The following is a 23,780-nucleotide window of genomic DNA, read 5'->3' as shown; positions in this document are numbered from 1 at the left end:
CTCTAGCACAATGGTTTCTTTGTTAATAATATACTTAAATTGCGGGCAAGCACTACATTTGTAAGTACCCACCTTATTTCTAATGCTGTTTTCAACCTTATTATTTTCTAACAGTTCCTTTATGTTGGATCCCCTTCTATAAATAATCTTAAGTAGAGCATCAAATATCTCCTTTAAATCCGACAAACTTGCAAACCTTTTCCATTCTCATTCCATTATATTCACTTATGGCATGTCTTTGTAGTACTGATGGAAAACAGACTACTTGAATAAAACTCACACAGATACAGGAAGGACATGTAGACTCCATCCAAAGGGAACCACAGCCAGGGATTCAACTGAAGAACAGAACATTGTGAGATGACAGTGCTACACACTGCACCACTCTACCAACAATCAGTTGCTTTCCCACATAGCCTGCCTAGATGACTGTGATGGAAAATGAGAGGAATTGTGGCCAAAATGTTACTGTTAGATATAATGCAACATCTCCAACAAACATGCACACATAATACATAGTACTGACATCCAGGAAATAAAATGCAGTCTATGACATAGCTCCTGGCCAGCTATATCAATGACTAACTGTGATCAAATAGTTTCAAGAGTAAGTACTTTTATGCGCATATGGCTGCTCAACCCATATAAAATGTGCACATCACAGATGTCTGACTGTGGTCATAGTAATTCATTCCAACTTGGCTTACACAAATGTACACTACTTCTACAAAACCAAATTAACAGCTTAACTTGGTCATGATACCAAGGACACTTACATTCACTTAAAGCCCTTTAACCAGCAATTGCAGTCACTTTGTCTGCAACTTGTATGTCTAAATATGGTAAAATAAATAAATGTCATCATAATGCATTTCAGGTTTCATTCACACAAATACACAGTAGCTGTAGTGAGGATTTTCAGCTTAGTTTACTTTTGCACATCTGCAAAACAAGCAGCATCAGAACCACTAGATCCAAGGATTTAAATTTTGCTGGTGCCAAAAATAAGACATGCTGGCAAGACAGCTGTGTTTCAGAGGATCCCCATGCTTTGAAACAGGCTCCCCATCCATGGAAGCAGAGTTCATCCCTAACCCTATTTACTTGTAAAAAGTAATGTCTTTTGGCTTTTCCCAGTTAGGGGTCGCCACAGCAGAACTCTGGTCCACTAATGATTGCAGTGGATTTTTACAGTGCTGAGTTACCAGCCCAACACCCAACCTTCAAAGAAGGCACACCCATTCACGCACACACCTACCTGCATGTCTTTAACATCACTTGACCTCGGGGAGGACATGCAGACTCCACACAGAAGGGAATTTCGAATTTCAGAATTTCGAGATCATAAAGCCGAAAGCTTACAATCTCAAAACCCCAGAAGCACGAATTTTAAAATCTTGAATCTTACACGAACCATACACCACACACATACACATACACACATCTTCCCCCCACACACAAACACACAAATCTGCACTACATACAAGCAAGGGGGCAAGCCCCCCTGCACCCCTCATGTGGGAGGCTGTCCCCCCACACCCTCCTACTTAAATATACTAACTCCAAGGTAGCACTACACAGACAAACACAAGAAAACACCACCACACACTTACATTCCCCTCGCACACACACATCACAGTCACAACCCACACTAAAGCCCCTAATCAACACCCTTAAACATAAATACTTACCTGAACTTCCGCCTGTCCATTCACACACCACAACACCAGAAGTGCTACTTCAACATCTCCGAACTTCGGGATTGATTTTGACATTTGCACTTCTAGTGTTTCGCTGTTAGCAGCTTTCGGCTTTATAATCTCGGGATTCTGAAATGCGATATTTCAGGATTTCGGGATTATAAAGTGAACTTATATATATATATATATATATATATATATATATATATATATATATATACATATGGGTCTACCTGATAACACCGACAAGCCAAAACAGCGACAACTAAATAACTGACACTACAAAACCAAAAGAAACTGAAAGTTCAAAAACACGAATCTTCACATGTCCGACAAACCACAATCCCGACAATCAACAAAACAAATACCTTTCTGAAAAACACACACACAACACAAGCACACTAAAAACCTTACAAACCTACACTAAACCTTACATACACAACTATCTATGCACTAACCTTAACCCAAACCCCAACCCTAAGGTCCGTCGCTATCGCACACTTACCTTACCCGCACCCTAACCCTAACTCACTTAATCGGCCCCTAACCCTTAAGTCTGTCACTATCGCACACTTACCTTACCCGCACCCTAACTCACTTAATCTGCCCCTAACCCTCAAATCCGTCACTATCGCACACTTACCTTACCCGCACCCTAACCCTAACTCACTTAACCCACCCCTATACCTAACGTCCATCACTATCACACACTTACCTTTCCCACACCCTGACCCTAACGTCCATCCCTATCACACACTTACCTTAACATGTCGGTATTCTCAGTGTCAGGATTCTCAACTGTCGGTCTTCCGTTGTCGATCTTCCAGTGTCTGTGTTCTCGTCGTTGGCATTTAGAACTTTTGGCGTTTTCAGGTAGACCCATATATATATATATATATATATATATATATATATATATATATATATATATATGCATATATTGTACTCGGGCATTTGGTCAAAATGTCAGGTGGTTGACATCTGTTTAACTGACCCTATTTGGCTGACATATGCAGATGGACGACAAGTTCTCTAGATCATCAATTCCCAGGTAGGGGAATATTCTCTTTCCCTGGGGATTGTGCAGTCTGTTTTGGAGTTAATGCATATAATTAGCAAGGGGTGCGGTGGGATTAAATGTTATTTTTTTTTTTTTTTTTTGCATCTGGTGAAAATTTTCCTCATGCATGTGCAGCTGCTTGTCAACATTTGTCTTATCAACTTTTCTTGGTCGACATTCTTGCAGTCGATGTTGATTGTCGACCAAGGTAAGTAATTCCAGATATATAGCTATCGATATAGACACACACACACACACACACACACACACACACACACACACACACAAGGAAAACATTACTTCTTGAGCAATAAAGTTGCTAGCTGAGACTTTTTAAAATCAGAAAAAAGAAAACACAAATTGTAGTCAGTCTCATTTGAGACTTCAAAGTAATGGAAACTTGTAATGTGTTTAGAAATCAATACTTCTTTATTGAAAAAAAAAAACAAAAGATATAAAATATTTGAGTGCTTTAATCTTTAAAAGAGCTTTCTCAGAAGTTACTGCAAATGTCACTGAGGTACTACTGGACTTTTCTCCCTCTTGTTAGGGATACTGTCAGAAAAGTGATTGCCATGTAGCTCAGAGTATGAAGCTTGCATTTTTGTGGTGATTTACTTCTTCTAGAAAATCTGCTGGAAGCAACTCACCAGAGGTACTACCAGCTTGCCTGGGGAGGAATTCCTTTTGGCTGGTTGAGCCTAAGAGGATCCATAGGATTATCTTAGTCTTGGATGGGGTTTAGTTTGACTTGGGGAGGTTGACAGAGAATCACCAAGTCTGACAACTATTAATGGTGAACTGCAGTGCCTTCTACATCCCTTCCTGAGATATGGAGGGATGTAAATGCCTTTGGCCTAGCAATATGCTATTTTTAGAGGCAGGTACTTTGTAAAGACTCTGATACCTGTAGTCAGTTCAAAGAACAAAGGGGAAATGGTAATGAGATCCTTTCTAGTCAATGGGACTATGAAGGTAGGCATACTTGTGGTACAAGGTGAAGGTAAGCGCTTCTAGGAACAGATAAGATGAAGAGTGTCCAGGTGGGCACTGAAGGTTTTGGAACTTTTGGGAATTATTTTCACCTTGAAAAACTAGTATGAGCCTACAGGGTCTACCTTTTGGATGGGCACCAGGAACAATCTTGTCTAAAGGGTTATTAGTACAAAATCCTTTTCTCTTTATTTTACAGACTTGAAAAGAAGGGTAAAGGGATTGACTGGTTTAGATATAATTCAATAACAACCTTGGTATTAAGGATTATGCTTGGGAGACAGATAAGGAGTCCTTACCCTTCACTCCATGGGCAAGAAAGAACTGAAGATGGTAGTCAGTCAGTCAGACATCCTATTAAATTACTTGTGATGGCAGATGTGGCCAGACTGACAATGTACTACTGTATCCATTATTATTTATTGTATCAGTACAAAATCTTGCAAAGCACTTAGTCTGTCAGAGTTATTTAAATTCTATTATAACATGGCTAGAAAAAAAGTCTTTGCTTCTCATGAACTGGATCAATGCACACTTGATCAATACATCTCTGGAGAAGAGAAAACAATGTCCAGTTTATATACATGTTTCATAGCAGCAGTTGTTATTTTTCACTGTCCTTGCAGTTTGTATAACTTATTTCTGTTCCATGTCCTCCTTTGGTTATTTTCTTCATTTCTGCATCTGAAGACTTTGCAAAAAGTCCCTGTTATTCCTTTTATAAACTTCCTTCTTTGTATGTTCCAAATATTAATATAACAGGATGGCATTTACCGTTGTGTTTAGCCCACAACCACATAAAAAACAAGTCAAACTAGACATAAACATATTTACAGTAAAGCTAAACTAAGCATGTTTCACCGGAAATTAATTTTGCAGAGGGCAAAATAATGGGGTGCCACGAATTTCCTTGTGGCCCCTTCAATTCCCGATATTTTTTTTCTGTATTGTATTGCCACTTTAAATTTATGGCTGACATCATCATGCATCACCAACCTACAGGGCGTGCATGTTGACATCAGCTACTGTTTGTTGGACTAGGTTGGAAACGGAATTTATTTTGAACTATTTGGAGGGAAACAGCAATGACAGCAGAAGGTCTCAGCCTCCAGGTAAGAAAGCCCATTCAGAACTATAAGCTGTGTTTTATTTTATCTGCTTAACTACTGTGCAAGCTTACTGTGATAAATCAATGTGCTAGCACTACTGGGCAAAATGTTGTGTGTTTGTTTATCTGCTTAATGAACCACAGGCTGAGGCTGTGTCATTTTATCTGCTTAACTTGAACTGCTGTATTTTATTTGCTTAACGAACTACTGAAGTCCATTCAGTGTGCTAGCACTCCTGAGCCAAATAAATGTTAAGTTTGTTTGTTTATCTGCTTAACGAATTACAAGCTGTGGCTGTGTCATTTTCTCTGCTTAACTCATCAATCTACAAGCTGTGTGTGAGTGTATTTATTTTATGTGCTTACCGGACTCACTTTCTCACTGTTTTACCAGCTATCTGTTTAACGAACTTTAACGAAGTCCAAGCTGGGGCTGTGTTATTTTATCTGATCTGCTTATTAATGGAAAGCTGTATTTTTATGTACTGGCCTAGCATTTATTTTATCTGCTTACCAGACTCACTGTTTTACAAGCTATCTGCTTAACGGACTTTACCGAAGTCTAAGCTGGGGCTGTGTTATTTTATCTCATCTGCTTAATGGAAAGCTGTATTTTTATGTACTGGGCCAAATGGACTTTATTTAACAAAGCTGTAGTTTTATGTACTGAGCCAAATGTGGTTGGGGTGTGTGGGGCTGTATGTATTTTATCTGATCTGCTTTTAACGGAAAGCTGTATTGTATTGGACTCGCTCTTTTACAAGTTATTTGTTTAATGGACTACAAGCTGGGGATGTGTGCATTTTATCTGATCTGCTTAATGGAAAGCTGTATTTATATGTACTGGGCATTTATTTTATCTGCTTACCAGACTCGCTGTTTTACAAGCTATGTACTTAATGGACTTTAACGAAGTCCAAGCTGGGGCTGTGTTATTTTATCTGATCTGCTTATCTGCTTAACGCCTGTGTTATTTATCTGCTTAACGGAAAGCTGTATTTTTTATGCACTGGGCCAAATGTGGTTGGGATGTGTGGGGCTGTATGTATTTTAGTTGATCTGCTTTTAACAGAAAGCTGTATTGGACTCGCTGTTTTACAAGCTATTTGTTTAACGGAGTACAAGCTGGGGCTCTGCGTATTTTATCTGATCTGCTTAACGGAAAGCTGTATTGTTATATACTGGGCCAAATAACATTGTGTGTGTGTGTGTGTGTGTGTGTGTGTGTTTCTCAGGAATGGTTCAGTACCATGTGACGGCTCCACATTGAGACAAGGCTGTCATCAGTTTTAGTGAGATTGCCTGCATGCATGTTGATATTGCTATTTTCTTAAGGAATGCTAGAGATTCACCCTTCAACTGGGTTGCCTGCAGTACCCATGGCCTTATCATCTGTATGTCTGCATATTTACACATGTTTGTGTGTTACACACAAACACAGGTTTAAACGTATTTCTGTTTGGCACCCTGTATGGGTGTGTTGTGCACATTTGCAGGAGAGCCCCACCTCAGTTAAGCCTTCCAGCTGTTTTACTGTATTTATGAATCAGAATTCCCCAATAATTTGGCCAACATCACCTTTTTATAAAGCTAGTGTATTAAATTTTCAGGCTGTGTGACAGAGTGAATGGTTACTGCCTGCTGTCATACATACAGTCATCTAACCTTCAGGTGTGTGTGTGTGTGTGTGTGTGTGTGTGTGTGTGTGTGTGTGTGTGTGTGTGTGTGTGTGTGTGTGTGTGTAAAATGCCCCAGTTAACTATGTGGTGGTGGATGCTGCAGTCCTAAGAATGTCCTCCTTTGAAGGAGATACCTAGCAACTATGAACCTGATGGCTAACTAGTGTAAAGCAAGCTTGACTGGAATTAAATCATCTTCAACTCCCCTCCCCCCTTTTTCTGATTTTCTACATGTGGTCTGCTGTTTGTCAGCTTTCAACATCTCTCTCGATTCAATGCAGTTAATTTTAATTTTGTAAAAGACAACTGTATTATAGTTTTATACAAGTTCAAAGTTTGATACACATTCAAATGACTATCCTGGTTATATTTTGTTTAATATTTTGTCTTTTCTTCAATTTGTGTTTGAATGATGGTATCCCACAATTCCACTGGAGTGGGCAGGGCTACACAATTATATATGTATATGTTTATGTTAATCAGTGTACAGTTTTGTACCTATTTTCATGTGCTTTTGACCAGATTTTTGATGATTCCAGGTTGAGAGGTATGACGTCCACTAAGGGACATTGATCCTTTCTGTGTTTGAAAGTAGTCAGAAAAGTTACTTGGGGGGCACACCCCTAATCAGAATCAAATTTGTTTTGATCTATTATCCTGGGTACATCTCTAATTACACAGATAACATGTTCTGTTCCTCGCTATTTGTGTCATCACTGTCTAAAGTGTACTTTGTACTTTCTATGCCACGTTTTATATCCTGACCTGTGCCATATGAGGAATTATATGGCGGATTTTCTGTGTGTTCTACAGAACATACTTTATTTTCCCCTGAATCCTTTTGACTTTGATCCCGTGATTGTTTGTCATCATGTGTGCCTCTCTTTTCTTGATTTCGTTCCCTAGGTTTTGGTTTAGAAGAATTAGTATTTTCTCCATATATACCCTTCTGTATTTGACTTTCTTTCCATCGTATATAATATGGACAATCTTGTTTACTATGGCCTATTTTCTTGCAAGTAAAACATGCTACTTGTTTTCCTGAGCTACGCTGTGCATCTGCCCTTGGCATTGCTGGAGCAAAAGCTGCTCGTGGGACCCCTGTCTTTTCATCAGACCATCTACTGCGTCCCCTTCCTTTTCCAATGAAATCAACACTTTACAGAAAAGATTTTGTGTGTATATAACTTTCCATCATCCCATATTGTCTTACCTCTGATGAGTTTTTGAACCACTTCTTCTAAGGTTTTAGACCCTAATTCATGAATGTATTTAATGTCACCTGGTACTCCCTTTACCTGTTTTAAAAAGGTATGTATGAGCAATTGTTGTACCACTGGTTCTTTCATTTGGTCATCATTTTTACCATAGACCACGTGATAAGCATGGTAATTTTAAAATAATCAAGTACTTCAGGAGTCAAAGGTTGACCCTTAGTATGTGTTTAAAGAATAGCTGCCATACAAGCTGTCCTACTTTCTAGAGAACATTTCTCTGCTTCTATGTATGACTTTAAACATTTGGTAATAAATGCAAAAAAAAAATCTACGCAAAGCATCATTACAAGTAGGCCCCACAGTGTATGTCAACCATTCTTCAAATGCCAACATGTTGAAAAAAATTCCTTTTTTGTCTTGCCACTAAGGCACAGTCAGCAATAAACGAGACTGTTAGTAAATATCAGCAGGAGAAATAACTGCCATTCCCACTGTACCCTGTCCAATATCGATTTGTTTATTTTGTGCCCGTAGTAAATCTTGAGCTTTTTCTAACTCGTTAGTCAGATTAACCTCAGTATTCTGTGCCCTGAATAAATCTTGGGCTTTTTCTAACTCTTTGGTCAGATTAACCTCAATATTCTGTGCCCTGAATAAATCATGTTGAGCTCTATCCAATTCCTGTTTTAAACCATGATTTTCATTCTTTAAAGTTTGAATGTCAATTTGAGTCTCTGCTCTAGATGGCATTCCTGTCCTTCTGTACCGTCCTTTGGCATGGTATGAAAAGCTGTTAATACACTTTTTAAAAGTTTAATAGTATGCATTACTATGTGAAGATGTTCGTCTTGTGCATTTGCAAGACCTGTTCTATAAATCTGTTGAAGTAGTTTCAACTCTGCATCTAGTTTTTTAGTATCAGTAACAGTGTCATGTAACTTATTCCATTCCTGACAATAGACCTCATACATGTCTTCCTATATCAAATTTTGATAAAGCCTGCAGATGTGCAAGAAAATCAGTGACAGTTTGTATGATATCAGATAAAGGCATGACTGCAGAAGGCTCTTGTAACTGTTTTACATCTGAAGAACTAGTAATGCTAGAATCAAACATATCCTGTCTAAAAATAGGATACATATTTTTGTATGGATTACATACTAGACACTTGTGACGACACAGACATATTTGTGGAAATTTACTGCTACATAAAAAACAGTTTTTTTTAATTACCTTTGATTTTGTTTAATATATTGAGCATAGACATTTATCCATTTACAGATACAACTTTTATCTAATTCCTGTGCATTAAAAATTCCAGATTTACATTTTATGTCTGACATAAAAGATTCAAACCATGCTTCTAAGTGAGACCAGACCTTGCCCGGTGTATCGTTTAAATCTACTTAAAACAAGATGTGGGCATTTCAACCTTAAATCTCTAATGGCATCCATGTTATAACTGTGAAGAATTTACCATATTTTTCGTAGATAACAAACTGGTGATCAGGCTGAAGTCACGAAAAAATATGGTCTTCCTCAACAGATGAATTGATGGTGGAATGTCGCAGGACAGGTACTATGGTGTTACTCTGGGTCCACAGAAATGAAGCACTGGAAACTGTTGACCTGTTGAACTGACGTAGAAAGTATGGCCATATGAAAAATAACTGCTGTTAATGGATATAAAAGGTCACAGCCAAGCTGTCTCACCACTGGCAGAAGTGACCAGACTGACAACATACTACTGTATCAGTTATTATTTATTGTATCAGTACAAAATCATGTCAAGCAGTTAGTCTGTCAGAGTTATTTCAATTCTATTACAACATAGCTAGAAAAAAAGTCTTTGGTTCTCATGAACTAGATCAATGCACACTTGATCAATACGTCTCTGGAAAACAGCAAACAATGTCCAGTTTATATACACTTTTCATAGTAACAGTTTTTGTTTTTCAGTGTCCTTGGGATTTGCATGACTGATTTCTGTTCCATGTCCTTCTTTGGTTATTTTCTTCATTTCTGCATCTGAAGACTTTACAAAAAGTCCCTGTTATTCCTTTTATAAACTTCCTTCTTTGTATGTTCCAAATATTAATATAACAGGATGGCATTTACCGTTGTGTTTAGCCCACAACCACATTACAAACAAGTCAAACTTGTTGTTGTTGTTGTGTCTTTCGGCTTTTCCCGGTTAGGGGTCGCCACAGCGGAACTCCGGTCCGCTAATGATTGGCAGTAGATTTTTACCTGTTGAGTTGCAGGCCCTGATGCACAACCTTCAAAGAAGGTACATCCATTCACGCATGTCTCCACACAGAAGACACTCTAGCTGAGAATCGAACAGGACAACGTTTTACTGTGAGGTGACAATGCTACTGCAGCACCACCACTGCAGTATATAACAAACAAATCAAAACTGAAGCAAACAGCTGTGTGTCAGACACCTGCAAAATAATTTCTGATGAAACATGCTTAGTTTAGATTTACTGTAAATATGTTTGTCTAATATAACAAACAAGTCAAACTAGACAAACATATTTACAGTAAATCTAAACTAAGCATGTTTCATCAGAAATTATTTTGCAGGTGTCTGACACACAGCTGTTTGTTTCAGTACATTATATCTATTCTTAACTCTGTAGTTCATCCTTGCTTAAGCACATTGTCTATTCTTAACTCTGCAGCTCAGCCTTGCAGTTTCTGCTTTTTAGAAAGAAACATTTATTTCAAACTGTATTTAAGATATAGAAACAAGCATTATTTTAAAACCTTGTATTAATAAAAGAATAATTTATAATTGCTTTGGGGAAAAATATTTAATGTTATATAATATCCATCACATCCCGTTTACCATGGGAATGCAATGATATCTCATTGGCAAGATCAACCATCGAGCTAGGAGCATTAAAGCTGCAAAGCTCTAGAAGTCAAGTCCAGATGTTGGGCATTCTATGGCAGACATTCCAGTGGTTATTATACTGCAACAATGATCCTCCCTAAACATCTACCTTTGTGATAAGTTCCTTACATAACTAAAAAAACAGCTCTCAAAATCTCACAGTATTCCCAGAGGATGATTTCACCAGTCACTCCCTCCTCCCTTTTTAACATTATATGTTAGCTGTGAAATACCATCTACAACTTTAACAAGAAATGTTAAAGCACAGCTAATTCACACAGTTACAAATACATAAGGGTGCCACGTCTCATCTTCACAATGTGAAGAAAACTAAACAAAAAACACTGCCAGAAACAAATTGCCAAGTGTGTATTTTTATTACTGTGATACTGTGTTTAAAATGCCTTCCCTTCAGTATAAAAGTACTGCAGTACAAGCTTAAAGTGCAACTGATATACATGGAGATAAGTTTATAACAGAATGCATCATCTTCATGAAAATGTACATTTGTAAATAAAGTAGCATAATGTTCTCCTGAACCGTTAAACTCTATGTTTCTTCATCAGATATTCTTTTGTGTTCATATATGGTTTCAGAACAATGATGTATAGTTTTGGAAGAAATATGCAAGTAAGCAAACTTATGTTAGAAGATAAAATAGCAAACACTTCAACTGCTACCATGTATTTCCCTTTTGTGGACAAGTAAGCTGGAACAAATGACAGCCAAACGCTGACAGAGACAAATGTGCTAAAAGTGATGTACTTAGCTTCATTAAAGCTATCAGGAAGGTTTCTTGAGAGAAAAGCCACTACAAAGCTTATAAAATTCAGAATGCCCACATATCCCAGCATGCACCAGAAAGCAGTGGCAGAGCCTTCATTGCATTCCACCACTATCAGCCCAGGGTTTGCACTCATGTTCTTTTCTGGAAAGGGTGGAAAAATGCTTAGCCATGTAACAGAGATGAGCAGCTGAAACAATATGCAGACAGACACTGCCACATAGGGCAATTTAGGCCCAATCCACTTCCTTACATTGCTGTTTGGATTTGTAGCATTGAAAGCAATGATGACCATAATAGTTTTAGCCAGTACACAGGAGACAGAAAGCACAAACGTCATCCCAAATGTAACTTGACGGATAGTGCATGTTACTTGACTTGGTTCGCCAAGAAAAATAAGAGAACAAAGCAAGCATAGAGTCATGGACAGCAATAGAAGGTAGCTGAGGTCCCGGTTGTTGGCCTTAACCACAGGTGTATCTCTGCACTTGACAATAATGAGGAGAACTGCAATGGAAGCCAGTGCACTCACAGCCACAGCTATAGCCAATATGATTCCTAATGGCTCTCCAAAGGTAAGGAATTCAGTTGATTTTTGAAGGCATTTATCTTGTCTTTTGTTAGGCCACTTCTCAAGTGGGCATTTGAAGCATTCAGAGGAACCTAAAAGCAAAACATATCAATTAGTGTGCAGTTATTATTAATACAGTGGCATGCATTAGTTAAAGTTCTTAGATATCTACCTTTTCAGGGTCTCCTAGACTTACCCTCTGTCCAGGAAACCAACTCCTTTTGCCATTGTTTATACCTATGTTCAAGGATATCCTTTGACATCTGCTTCACTTTTTGTTCTTCCATCCTTCAGGGCTTTCTAGATATCCCCAGGGCATTAATAATAACGGTGTAGTTAAATTTGAGGAGGGCACACTAGGTGGATTATGCCACATGTTTTCAAATAGGATGAAAATCTTCTTGCAAATGAACTATGGATTCAATAGGAATGGCTGATTTAACAAAATGAAATGGAATAATTTAATAAGCAAAAATGAATATCTGCTGAACTACCATCAGATGAGACTTTCCTGAGCCCATATTAGCACCTCATCTTAAGTGCTGCACCTTAGATGTGTGCCACCTGTTCATAGTGTAGTGCAGTTAAGTCAGCAGTTTTATACCTAAAGACATTTTTGCTCTTTGCACCTTATTAGATATCGCCTTAAGTAATAATTGTGCAAAGGAAGCCGCTATGACCTTTGCTTTTGATAATTTAGTGTTTGGGTAGTGGCAAGAATATGTTTTATACAAAAATCATGCCTAGATGGTAGATAAGTGTTTTGTTTTTTGTATAACTAAACAAGAATTTGATGAAGTTTTAGGTGATTTGAACCAAATATCCAAAATTCATAAACTAAGCTAAATTTTCTTCCTCTTCTGCTCAGTGATTAAACCTTCTGGATGTTTCAGTCAGCTGAAACACCAGAGGAAGAACATCTGAATTGAGCACCGATAGAAAACATACTTACATCAACAGCTAATTGCAAACAGCACTATCTGCCATACAAAATGTACTAAAATGTTATCAAATAATGGTTTATGTAGAATGACATCAAATAATGAGGTATTATTAAAGAAAGTCAATTTTATAAGTGAATGTTTACTGAAAGGGGATACAAGAGATGATTGGTTGAGACAATTGCAAACACAATTATTGATCACAGACACAACCATTTTCAGTCTATTCTACTGGGCAATAGGGGAACTGCTACTTTAGCTACTAGTATCAGTGCAGAAAATACAGGCTACAACTTAACATGTCATCAATTATTTAGTACTGAATTTTGAGTATCAGAAAATTGCATCTGATAACTGGAAAATTATACTTGACAATGTTAAGGTGGCTAACATTTTGGGTTCCAACTCAAGGTTCACTAACAAGAAAGGATACAATTTGAAATTCCTATTAGAAGGTAATACTGCAGATTTTCTGATGGCTGTTATGTAGGAACCTAAAGGAACAATGCAAGGCTTGTACCCAATGTATACCGAGATATGAGCCCACTACTCAATTTGTCTCAGCTTAACAAAACAGTAGGTACAACAGCACTTTATACTTGTATGTAGGTCAATAGATTACATGAAGCAGGATGTCTCTGCTGTGTTAACTTTTATAGAGGAAAGATATCTAGAAAGCTATCAAACAGGATACCTGAATGCCTATATACCATTAAGCACAACAGCATAATCAATGACTTGTTAAGACATAGTGAAGAATGAATTATCTCTCTTTTTTAGAGGAATACATTTCTATGGATTTTTGAGAAGGTGATCTCAATAGCTTACTAGAAAACAAGGAGCTTGCATGGAAATTTAGATTGTAGCTTATCAATACTTGATTATGATTGACTGTGTTGATATCAAACCACTAAATAATATAGCCACTCACAAAGGCTTACTTAGTCTTCCAGATATTTTGCTTTTATATATATTTTTTACTTGCTATTTTAGCTGACCTGCCTGCAAGGTAGACCTGAAGCTTCACTATTTTATTTTCTTGCATACCTCATCATATATAGAATGCAAATATCTTATTACCAGTTTAACAGCAACCAGTTCTTCATTTATAAACTGCCTGTTCTGCTTAGTAGCATTTCATCAAATGTTCTCTACTCAGCGGATATTTAAATATTTTGGTTCAGTGCTTCTTGTTCTGATGAAGTCCTTGTGACTACATACAAAAGCACAAAACATAGCAACAAAAGGTTTATCTTTATGGTATACAATATGTTTTTTTAAACCAAAGCATGGACAACCACAGTTAGGTCATTAGGTAGTAGTAGGTACCTAATTCAGATGATGTTCCTTAAATAAAAGGATACAGATTTTTCACTTTGTCTTTGAGTGTCTATGACCCCCAGATCATGCGCTAGCCACCCCGAATATATTTTCTTTAGCCATGTACAAGTAACTTAAGATACATAGCTTTTCTTATAGTTCCTTTACTCAATAAGCCACCATATTTTAGAGAGTATCAGAGACATAACTCTTCACCAGAAATGGTTCAACCCTCTTGATTGGAACACCTCATAGTTGCCTTGATTATGAATCTCCATGACCAGGGAGATGAGTATAGAAGCTGACGCCATCACATTGTGACCACCTGGGATTTTCTGAGAGGCCCTAGCCCACTACATGCTGATGTAGATCCTACCACCTACAGTTAAGAGTGGTCTAACAATTAAGAGTGGTCTAGGATCACCCCCCAACCAGTGACATCAGCCCAAGCCTTTCTGCATGGCTGTCACTGGCATTCTTTCTGAACTCTAGTCTCCACCAGGACTGTAAAGAACAGCTCACTTATCCAACATATCAATCCATGCTTCTCCTCAAAGAGAACTGATTAGGCAAAGCCTTGTCATTCCATCCTCCCTTCCCCATGACAGCCCCTATAGGTTTTTCTGCCACCAACTGAACTTAAGTTGCCTAGGTTATACTCAGAGCTTTATACCAATGGAGCCGCCACTCCCAAATATGGCACAAAGGTTAGTAGTTGAAGGCTGAAGTCCCAAAAAGTGGCATGAATGACCATGACAACCATTTTGCTGATATTGAGCTTGAGCTAGGTACAAAGATCTAAAAATGGATACAGTTGAAGCCTCCTGCAAGGGAATCCATACACATTGCAAAATCATGAAGAAAAGGTAGAATTGTGTGTCAAAAGTACAGAAGTGATACTGCAAGTATCTTCTCCTGCCAGCCAGTGGCAGGAAGTAAACAGCAGAGAGAACATGAACAGGACTGAGCCTTGCAGAACACTATGGCTCAAAGGGAAGAAGAAATTAGCATCTGAAACAACCCTCTGTAAATTACTAGAGAAGTAAGAGGTAGAGTATCCCAGGACAGTTTCCATGATGCTACAGTAGCTGAAATAATCAGCCCAAAAAGATCCCATGGTTCACTCTGTTAAAGGCTATAGTAAGATCAAGGAAGACAAGAAATAAATAACATCTTTGATCTGAGACCATGAGTATCTCACTGAAAACCCCCAATAAGGGCAGTCTGAATGCTGTGACAAGTCTAGAAACAAGACTGAAAGTGATAGTCTGTGGTCCTTAAGACAGAACTCAAGCTGCATATAAATCTCCTGATGGTAAATACAGACACCATAAGTGTCTGACATAAGCTTTTTCAGAATCCGGGTAACTAAGGCCTCCACATGAGAAGAGGAAAGGTGCTTACCTCTACAGAAGACCAGACAGCCTTGTACAGAACAAGACCAGACCTCCAGGCAAGAGATAACTAGCCTGCTGGGATAAATGTCAATTCCACAGGTTGCTTATTGGTAAAACAACTAGGGTGGGGTGAAAGTTGGTGGCTTGCCAAGATGCAAAATGCTAGAGGGTGTGATCAGCAATTTCTGATCAGTCTTCAATGCATGTACATTACTGATATTGAAAAATTAATGCCGCAAGTACATTTGAGATCAGAACTAAAGAGCTTTAGTGTTCCATGTGCAGCATAAACTATACCAGCTGCTTACCACATATGAAGCAAGTAGTGTGTTACAGTTTAAAAGGAAAGTTTTTTTTTTATTTATTTATTTAAATCCCTGCCTGGCACTTCAGAACTAAAAAGTAAGTCCCTGCCTGACACTTCAGAACTGAAATACTTTAGCACTCCTTGTGTGGACTGTAGCAATCAGCTGTTGCAGTCTAAAATGAAAGAAGAGTTTTTTTTTTTGTTTTTGCTTTTTGTCAGTAAGCCCCAACCAGGACTTGAGAACTGAAGCACTTTAGCACTCTTGAGTGTGGACTATAGCAGCTGCTGCTAAAAAGAAAAAAGAGTTTGTTTATTTATTTACTTATTTATCTATCTATCTATCTATTTATTTATTTATTTATTTATTTATTTATTTTAAGCTTTTCAAATCCGGGGGAGCTGCAAACCTATTTTTTTTTTTTGTTCCTCAACTTAGAGTTGGGGGGGGGGGGTGCACCAGACCAGGGGACAGCACCAGGTGCTATACCTCTAGGCCTGATGAATAAAATGCAAGCAGACAGACTCATCATAATTTGACAAAGAAAATTTAAACCAAAATCTTATAGTATTACTGAATGGATTATAGACTTCCTCATGAAAAAACATGGGCACATCAGACCATATGAAGGTAAACATAGTTGGGAAGAACAAAGCAGCAAGTTCCCATTCAAAAGAACAATGGGCACACTAGTGCCCTCTAAATGGCAAACCAGACTGGGCTACTCAGCCTGTCAACTAACCCAAGCGTGCCATCCATCCTTTGGCTACATCTGAGAAACTCCTAAACCTTTGCAGGAAGCAGGAATGATGTCAACGGTACTCTAACTTTCAGAGAGTTCCTAAAAAAGAGACAAGCTCATGGTTAGTCCAGGGCTTACACAACACATGGGAGTTCTAGAACAAATGAATGAGGCAATGAGATCAAAAGAAGCTGCCAAAGCCGAATTATATAATGACGAGTCAATGTTATTCAAAAACGAGCATGCATATTGGACAGCTGAACCAGCATGCCCATTGTAAATTGAGCATATACCAATAGAAGAAAGTCCAGACACTGAAATACCATTGAGTGGCCAGACATTTCTACTGTTATGTGCTACAGAGGGCAGACCACATTCAAGAAAAATTGGCTACATTCTATAAAACTAAAGAAATAGAATTGTTCTTCATTTTTCTTGTATTTCTGCACAGTCTCAGCAGACTGTCATACCTCTGAACTGTCCGGATTGTTTAAAAAAAAAATTATTTTTTCTCTGTTGCTTTTGTTGAACAGCAAAAATGTACTGTGCAAGCATGGGAACACAAGTCCTATATGCATGCACAGTACCTCAGAAAACTTGAAGAACAAAGAAACAACATGGAAGGACACTAAAGTACCATTATACAAAGACATTATTTAAGAAAGGTAAGCCTTCATTCTTAAATAATGTCATTGTAAAATAGCAATGACCCACTTGTGGGTATGGGCATATCAGGATTTACCCACGGTTAGCTTCTCCCTTGTGATCAAACCACACCAACGGTGGGTAAATCCTGATATGCCCACACCCACTTGTGAGCTATTGCTTAATTGTATGTAGAAACTATCTCCTGCTGATTGTCAGCATTGACATCCTTAAGGGACTGAACATTGCAAGACATGGTACCTCAAGGCCAGGGTGACAAATCTGTAATCCCTGGAGCACACTAGTTCATTATCAGGAGTAGCTGCCAGGGGGAGTTCCAATACAAAAATGAATCATGCAGTGGTTATACAAGACGACTGATTCCACCACCAAGTTAGCAGTTGTCACACCAAGTAAGTACACCAAGCCCAAGTTATGTCCAAGATGATGGCAAGAACAGGTTAACAACCTAAGCAAAACTAAATCCATTCATAATAAAGAGGAATGCTAAAGAAAAGTGCTATGGACTGCTAATTGATACATATGCTGATAGTGCACAAAATGAACAAGTTTGGACTAGTCTGAGATGATAAGGAAGTCCATAAAATCCTAAAAGAAAATCCGCACAAAATAGGATGGACTAAAGATGAGTAGTTGCCTCAGTTGGTTCCAACACACAAGGCATACTCAAAGGAGTTCAATGAACCCGCTTCATCATTGGGAAAACCCAACGGAGGCAGAAAAAAATCACAGCAAAACTCCCTGAATGTGGATAATGAATAAAATTATCATCATGCCATGTCTCCTTTGAAAACATCGGATCATGATCCTACAGCATGTTAGCGATCATAAGCAGCTTACTGTGCTATGGCCTGAGTTATTATAAAGCACCTGTGTATAAGCCAAAGGAGAGAAAATCTTCTTCATGTATCCACATATCTTACCAGGGAGTGCAGTATGTCCAGCAGTACAGTAGGATGCAAGACAGCAGGATGTTTTAACCATGATGGTGAGAGATTACTATCCCCACTGCCTGATGATCCACTCAGAAGCCCCCATGGTGCATGCAGACACAATGACTGTCCCTATGTTTTTAAAAATGTGATGTTTCTGACAGAATTTACCTGCAGCCAAATGGAGGTTCCAACTATAGAGCATAGTAAAAAAAAAAAAAAAACTACATGATCAAAGTAAACTGCAAAAATATCAATAAAAACAGTAAGTTTCTCAGGATATTGAATGCTACAAATTACAAGGTAACACTAAGAAACAGAAACTGAGAAATGAAATGAACTCTGCTGAAAGGAAGGTAAAATAATGATATGAAAAGGGCTGAAACTACAAGGTTTGTTTGTGTTTGTTTGTGTCTTTTGGCTTTTCCCGGTTAGGGGTCACCACAGCGAAACTCCCATCAGCTAATGATTGGCAGTAGAGTTTTACGTACTGGCTTGCCGGGCCTAACGCACAACCTTCAGCGAAGGAACGCCCATTCACACAGGTCACCACACAGAAGATGCTCTAGCTGAGAATCGAACAGGCAACATCTAACTGGGAGGCGACAATGCTACCACAGCACCACCACTGAAGTACTGAAACTACAAGGTATTATATAAAAATAATAATACTGTAAAAAAATTGCATAAATGCAAAAAAAATGTTACAAAGGAGACAGAAGATGACATCCAGAACAATCACAGATCAATAACAAAGCATAAAACATAAAAATAAATTACTATAGGAATAAAATCAGTGGTGTAAATTAATGTAACAAGTACATCTGGAAAAAATAAAAGCATGTCCTGTAAAATGGTAATTTAAGAAAAATAAGACAAAATAAGCTTAATGTTATAGATCAATGACTGCAATAGTGAGAAAATGTGATTCAGAGACAGTTACGATTACTATGAGAAAGCTCTCATTACCACCTCATTAGCATGTCTGTAAGTCTCACTCTAACACTAGCACTGTCAGACTTGATAGTAGTAATGTTTGTCCTAGTGGCCCATGCACTGCATTGGCAAAGGTACCTCCCAGCACTCAATCTCACACACACACACACACACACACACACACACACACACACACACACACACACACACACACGTGTGTGCATGTAAACACACATCCACCAAACACCCGTCCCCCCTCTTAGCCACAGACACACTCACCCATTCATCCACATGCATACTCCATCCCACATGCAACGTCAATCATGTCCTGAATGAAATGCACACACACATAAGACACACACGCACACACACACTAACACAACAACCTCCATGTCTTTGCTGAGCTTACCTGCACTGAGACTGCTTCTGTAGGAGTGAATGGGTGACTGCTGCCTTTTGACAGTGATCACCTTTTCCTGCAGTTATGAAATTTTATACAACTAAGTGATTAATCACTCAGCAGCATAAATCTGGAGCAGCTGACATTTACAGTGGAAGAGCACAGGGTTAATTAGGATCAGCCACAACCCCAGATTGCCACATTAACAAGCAACGCTACCAGCGATTCGACCTTCCACACTGTGGCCCCTGCTATTGGTAAATCTCAGCAGCAGGGTGGTCTGAGAATCAAAAATGTTTACCACAAGGAGATGAACTGACCATGTTAAGGCTCCCTTATTATGATGAGCCTTTTTGAATCCCAGCCTTAGTCTAGTGGTGTTACAGGATGCACACTTAACTTTGCCATTGGAAGAACAGAAGGCTGTTGGTGCGATTGCCATTCCAGGTGCCTGGACTGCTGACATTACAGTGCAACATTAGGGGAGTACTGCACTCCTAAGTGTGTCATCCTTTGGATGAATCGTTAAATGAAGGTCCCATCTGCTGGAGTTGGTGGTAGCTCATGTTGGAAGTTAAAGATCCCATGGCACATATCAAAAAAAGTGTAGAGGAAGTTCCCCTATGAACTGAAAGAATGGTATCCCTTGGAGTTGCCACACACACAGTATAACAAATTAAAATAGAGTTCAACATTCTCTCTGAATAATCAATGGCATCCATTATGAATAATCCAGCCACCTTATCTGGTTTCATCAGTCTGATGTATGTATTGTGAACCAGCTCAGTCACTAATGTACTTTCATATTTAGAAAGATTAAAATATCTCTTAGTATTGTGTAAATTTAAATTATGGAGCTCAAATTCAACAAAGGCCTCAAATTGCTGGAAAACTGGGTGCAAGGTGGATTGAAAATACTTTTCTTATATAATGTACTTTGGGTAGTTGTACCAAAAACAATCTCAAAGTTAAGTTTCCTCAAAAACAACTTCAAATCAACAAGGGTCCTACTTACATTTATTGGATGGAACAAAAGTCAGACCCTTTTTAAAGAGTAAAAAATGGTGGCCTATTTTATTTATTGGTTTAATGTGGCTGAAGAGAGTTTGATCTACTAGTGGAAGTATCCTCATTTATTTACTGGCTCGTCTTGTGGATGTTTTAAGTGTGTTTATTATACTGTGTGTGTGGTAACTCCAAGGCATACCATTTTTCGGTTCTTGTGTGTTTTTCTTGAGTTGCCTTTTACCCCTCATTTTTTCTGCGATTCCCCTATGCCCTGGCCAAATTTCCATTAGCATTATAAATGCCACCTGTGGTCTCTACTGAAAAGAGGCCACCAGCCTAGTGGGACTAACCAATTCAACAAATGATAAATAAATAAGTATATGCATGAATAAAACAAAAAAATGATAAGAGAAACAATAGCAATAAAACATGTAAGACAAATAATGCTGTCAATAAAATGATATAGGAAGTAGAAGTGCAAATAGTTAATGGAGAACCACATGCACACATTGAAAAAAACATGGTCATTTCGTTGTGTCATGTTTCCTACATTTTAACACTGCTTTAGGACTCTATATACTTTTTTATATTTTTAATGTAATTCCAGAGTCTGCCCACAAGGGGTCTGGTATCTTGATTTTTTTAGTCTACCTCTAGGTATCCTACAGTGCAGTGTTTGGCTTTAAAATATTACATCATAGCCCCTAAGCTCCTATCAGTGCATTGAATTTACTTGTGTTTTCACATATACCCTTCGTTCTTTTAGTCAGTCAGGTTTAATTACCATTTACTACGTTTCAATGTCTACTTAACAGATAAACAGGGATAATCACACAGAACAATATTCCTGGTGCCTATTACTTCTTTTTCTTTCTAAAGTGTCCAACTTTTATTCTTTTATGTCTGAGTTGTATTCCTTAAAATCATCTCCCCACCCAAACACCTCCCCATTGTATCAGTCAAAATACCAAATATACCTTTCAACTGTCCAGATTTTTGCCTTGTATTTTTGTTCTATTCCTCCTAAAATTAGTGGTTTTCTGGTAAATCGTTGAGGATTAAAGTCACTATATAATGACATGCATTTGAGTTTCAGATGTCATATCCTTCAGAAAAATGCATGCAAACACAAATCCTGTTATTTCAGCAAATTTCCAAGTTTATATGAGCAATATTTAAAATCTGTCCCTATTTTTGAGCCTTTGCCCCCCCCCATTACCTTAGGCTTTGTCCAGATTTCTTGCACTAAGAAGTTGAGAGTTATGGTGCCAAAGCTAATTTGAGCTGTTTGCTGCTATGATTGATAGATCACAGGAGGTGATTAACCTCATATACTGTTTACTTACCCAAGGCTTTTCCTGCTGCCAGTGGAACATGTATTTTAGCTACATCACAGCCACTTTCTGTCCTCAAATTGTAATCCAGACTCAGTACTAATTTTTTAACATGTTGTGCGGCAAATCTTACAATTTAATTTTGCAAAAATTCATAAGAAGGCAAAATTACTAAATAATTATGTCACAAAGGCTGTAAAGCCTAGAACATTCTTTTTTAAATATCGCTATGATGCTCTTAAAAATACTTTTGTATCAATATACATTTTTGAAACAACAGTAATTCAAGATTAATGTATCATATCATTGACTTATATTAATCACCATTACTTTACCTGATTAAAAATATGAGGGACAAGTCCAAAGCATGATTACAACATCAGGAGTGTTCTGCAAAATGAAGTAGATATATAGTCTTAGGACATTCACCTCTTACTGTAGTGCTCTCTGCATTTACTCCCTGGAATTTGTTTCTTATGAGTGTAAGACTTTTCCAAGTTTCTGTAATATTCTTTACAGCAATAAATCATTCCTAATGCATCAGCTCAATTTTTTTTCACACATTTTAAGTCAGTATGCAGATTCCCACTCAGCATTTCTTTCTGTCTTTATTCACTTTTTTACTTCTTATCCCACTCCCTTCAGTCTTTCGAAGCATTGCTATGCACACAATGTGCATTCTTCTTTATAAATCCTCCCCACATATTACTATTTACCCTCTATATTTAAATATGCTTGTTTTATTCTCTTCTCTTTTCAGTTTCAAGACAATGATTTTTTTTTATTGCAAAGACATCCAGGTTCATATCCCTGCATCAAACAACATAATAAAATGCATGCACTGACTAGGCAAATACTGCTTCCCTTGGACAGAATGCATTACTTATCCCCTTTTACTGTCTCCATTATGAATACAGAACCTACCTGCACTAAATATCAGTGTTACAAACTTAATTCACAAATGCTCACATCTACTAAGTGTACTAGCTGTGTTATGTCATACCACTGACATGCCTATACACCTTTACACAGCAATAGCTATAGTTGTCATACATATATTGGCACTGAGTTTGATTGACAACATCCGTATTTACTGTTTTTACATCAATTATGATATAACAGAGTTCCAAGATGGTTGCACACTAAGTAACAGCTTGTTTTTAGCTCTCCCGGTGTGAAAACAGAAACTCAGCAGAGAAGCCCAGTAGACTTGTGTTTATGGGTGAATTTTAGTAACTGGCTAGCAAGTATACTGCCTGGGTGCCAGAAATAAAGAAATAGAGAAGACCCGGAAAAAAAATCAGATACAAAAAGTAAATTAATGTGTTTTTTTTTCATTCTTGCATGGGGAAATTTAAAACAGAGAGCAAGTAAATGAAAAAAGAATATTGAATATTATACTTTTTTTTTCTAGCACATGCAAATATATACACTTAGTACCATTTTTGCAGCTGCTCTTCATGCCTCCATGGAGACAATCTGTTAAAACTGGAGACAGTCTGGTGGAAGGGGCATGGCTGAGGGAAAATAAGAAAAAAAGAACAGAGAAATTGACTAGGACATAATGCTCCCCGAAAACAATCAGGGGCTTTCCCAGGTGTGACAGCTTTAAAGATAATACACAACCAGTTAGCAAGGGAGCCCGCAGGATTTTTTGCAGGGGGGGTGCAAACCCAAGACCCGCCCATGCAGCCCCACCTCCTCTGCTGCCCCCGCCCACTCAGCCCCACCCCACCCCCGCCCACACAGCCATTCCAGTGTCCCATTACTTGGCTATTTCTCCCC

At 38.1% G+C, this 23,780-nt stretch overlaps 1 protein-coding gene across 1 annotated transcript in view; it reads right to left on the bottom strand.

The window, feature by feature from the left end:
• Nucleotides 1-11,201: 11,201 nt before the first annotated feature.
• The window catches only part of LOC122816172 (extracellular calcium-sensing receptor-like), a 130,564-nt gene continuing 117,985 nt past the window's right edge, over nucleotides 11,202-23,780 (bottom strand). Inside the window, exon 4 of the mRNA XM_044088923.1 lies at nucleotides 11,202-12,106. Within this exon, the coding sequence (XP_043944858.1) occupies nucleotides 11,202-12,106 (905 nt within the window). The remainder of the gene's footprint in view (nucleotides 12,107-23,780) is intronic.

This window comes from Protopterus annectens, chromosome 12.part0, assembly GCF_019279795.1.
Source record: "Protopterus annectens isolate FY-2018-M chromosome 12.part0, PAN1.0, whole genome shotgun sequence".
In the NCBI taxonomy this organism is placed as follows: domain Eukaryota; kingdom Metazoa; phylum Chordata; order Ceratodontiformes; family Protopteridae; genus Protopterus; species Protopterus annectens.
The sequence above is the reverse complement of the archived record's forward strand: the minus strand, read 5'-3'. Positions and strand labels throughout refer to the sequence as shown.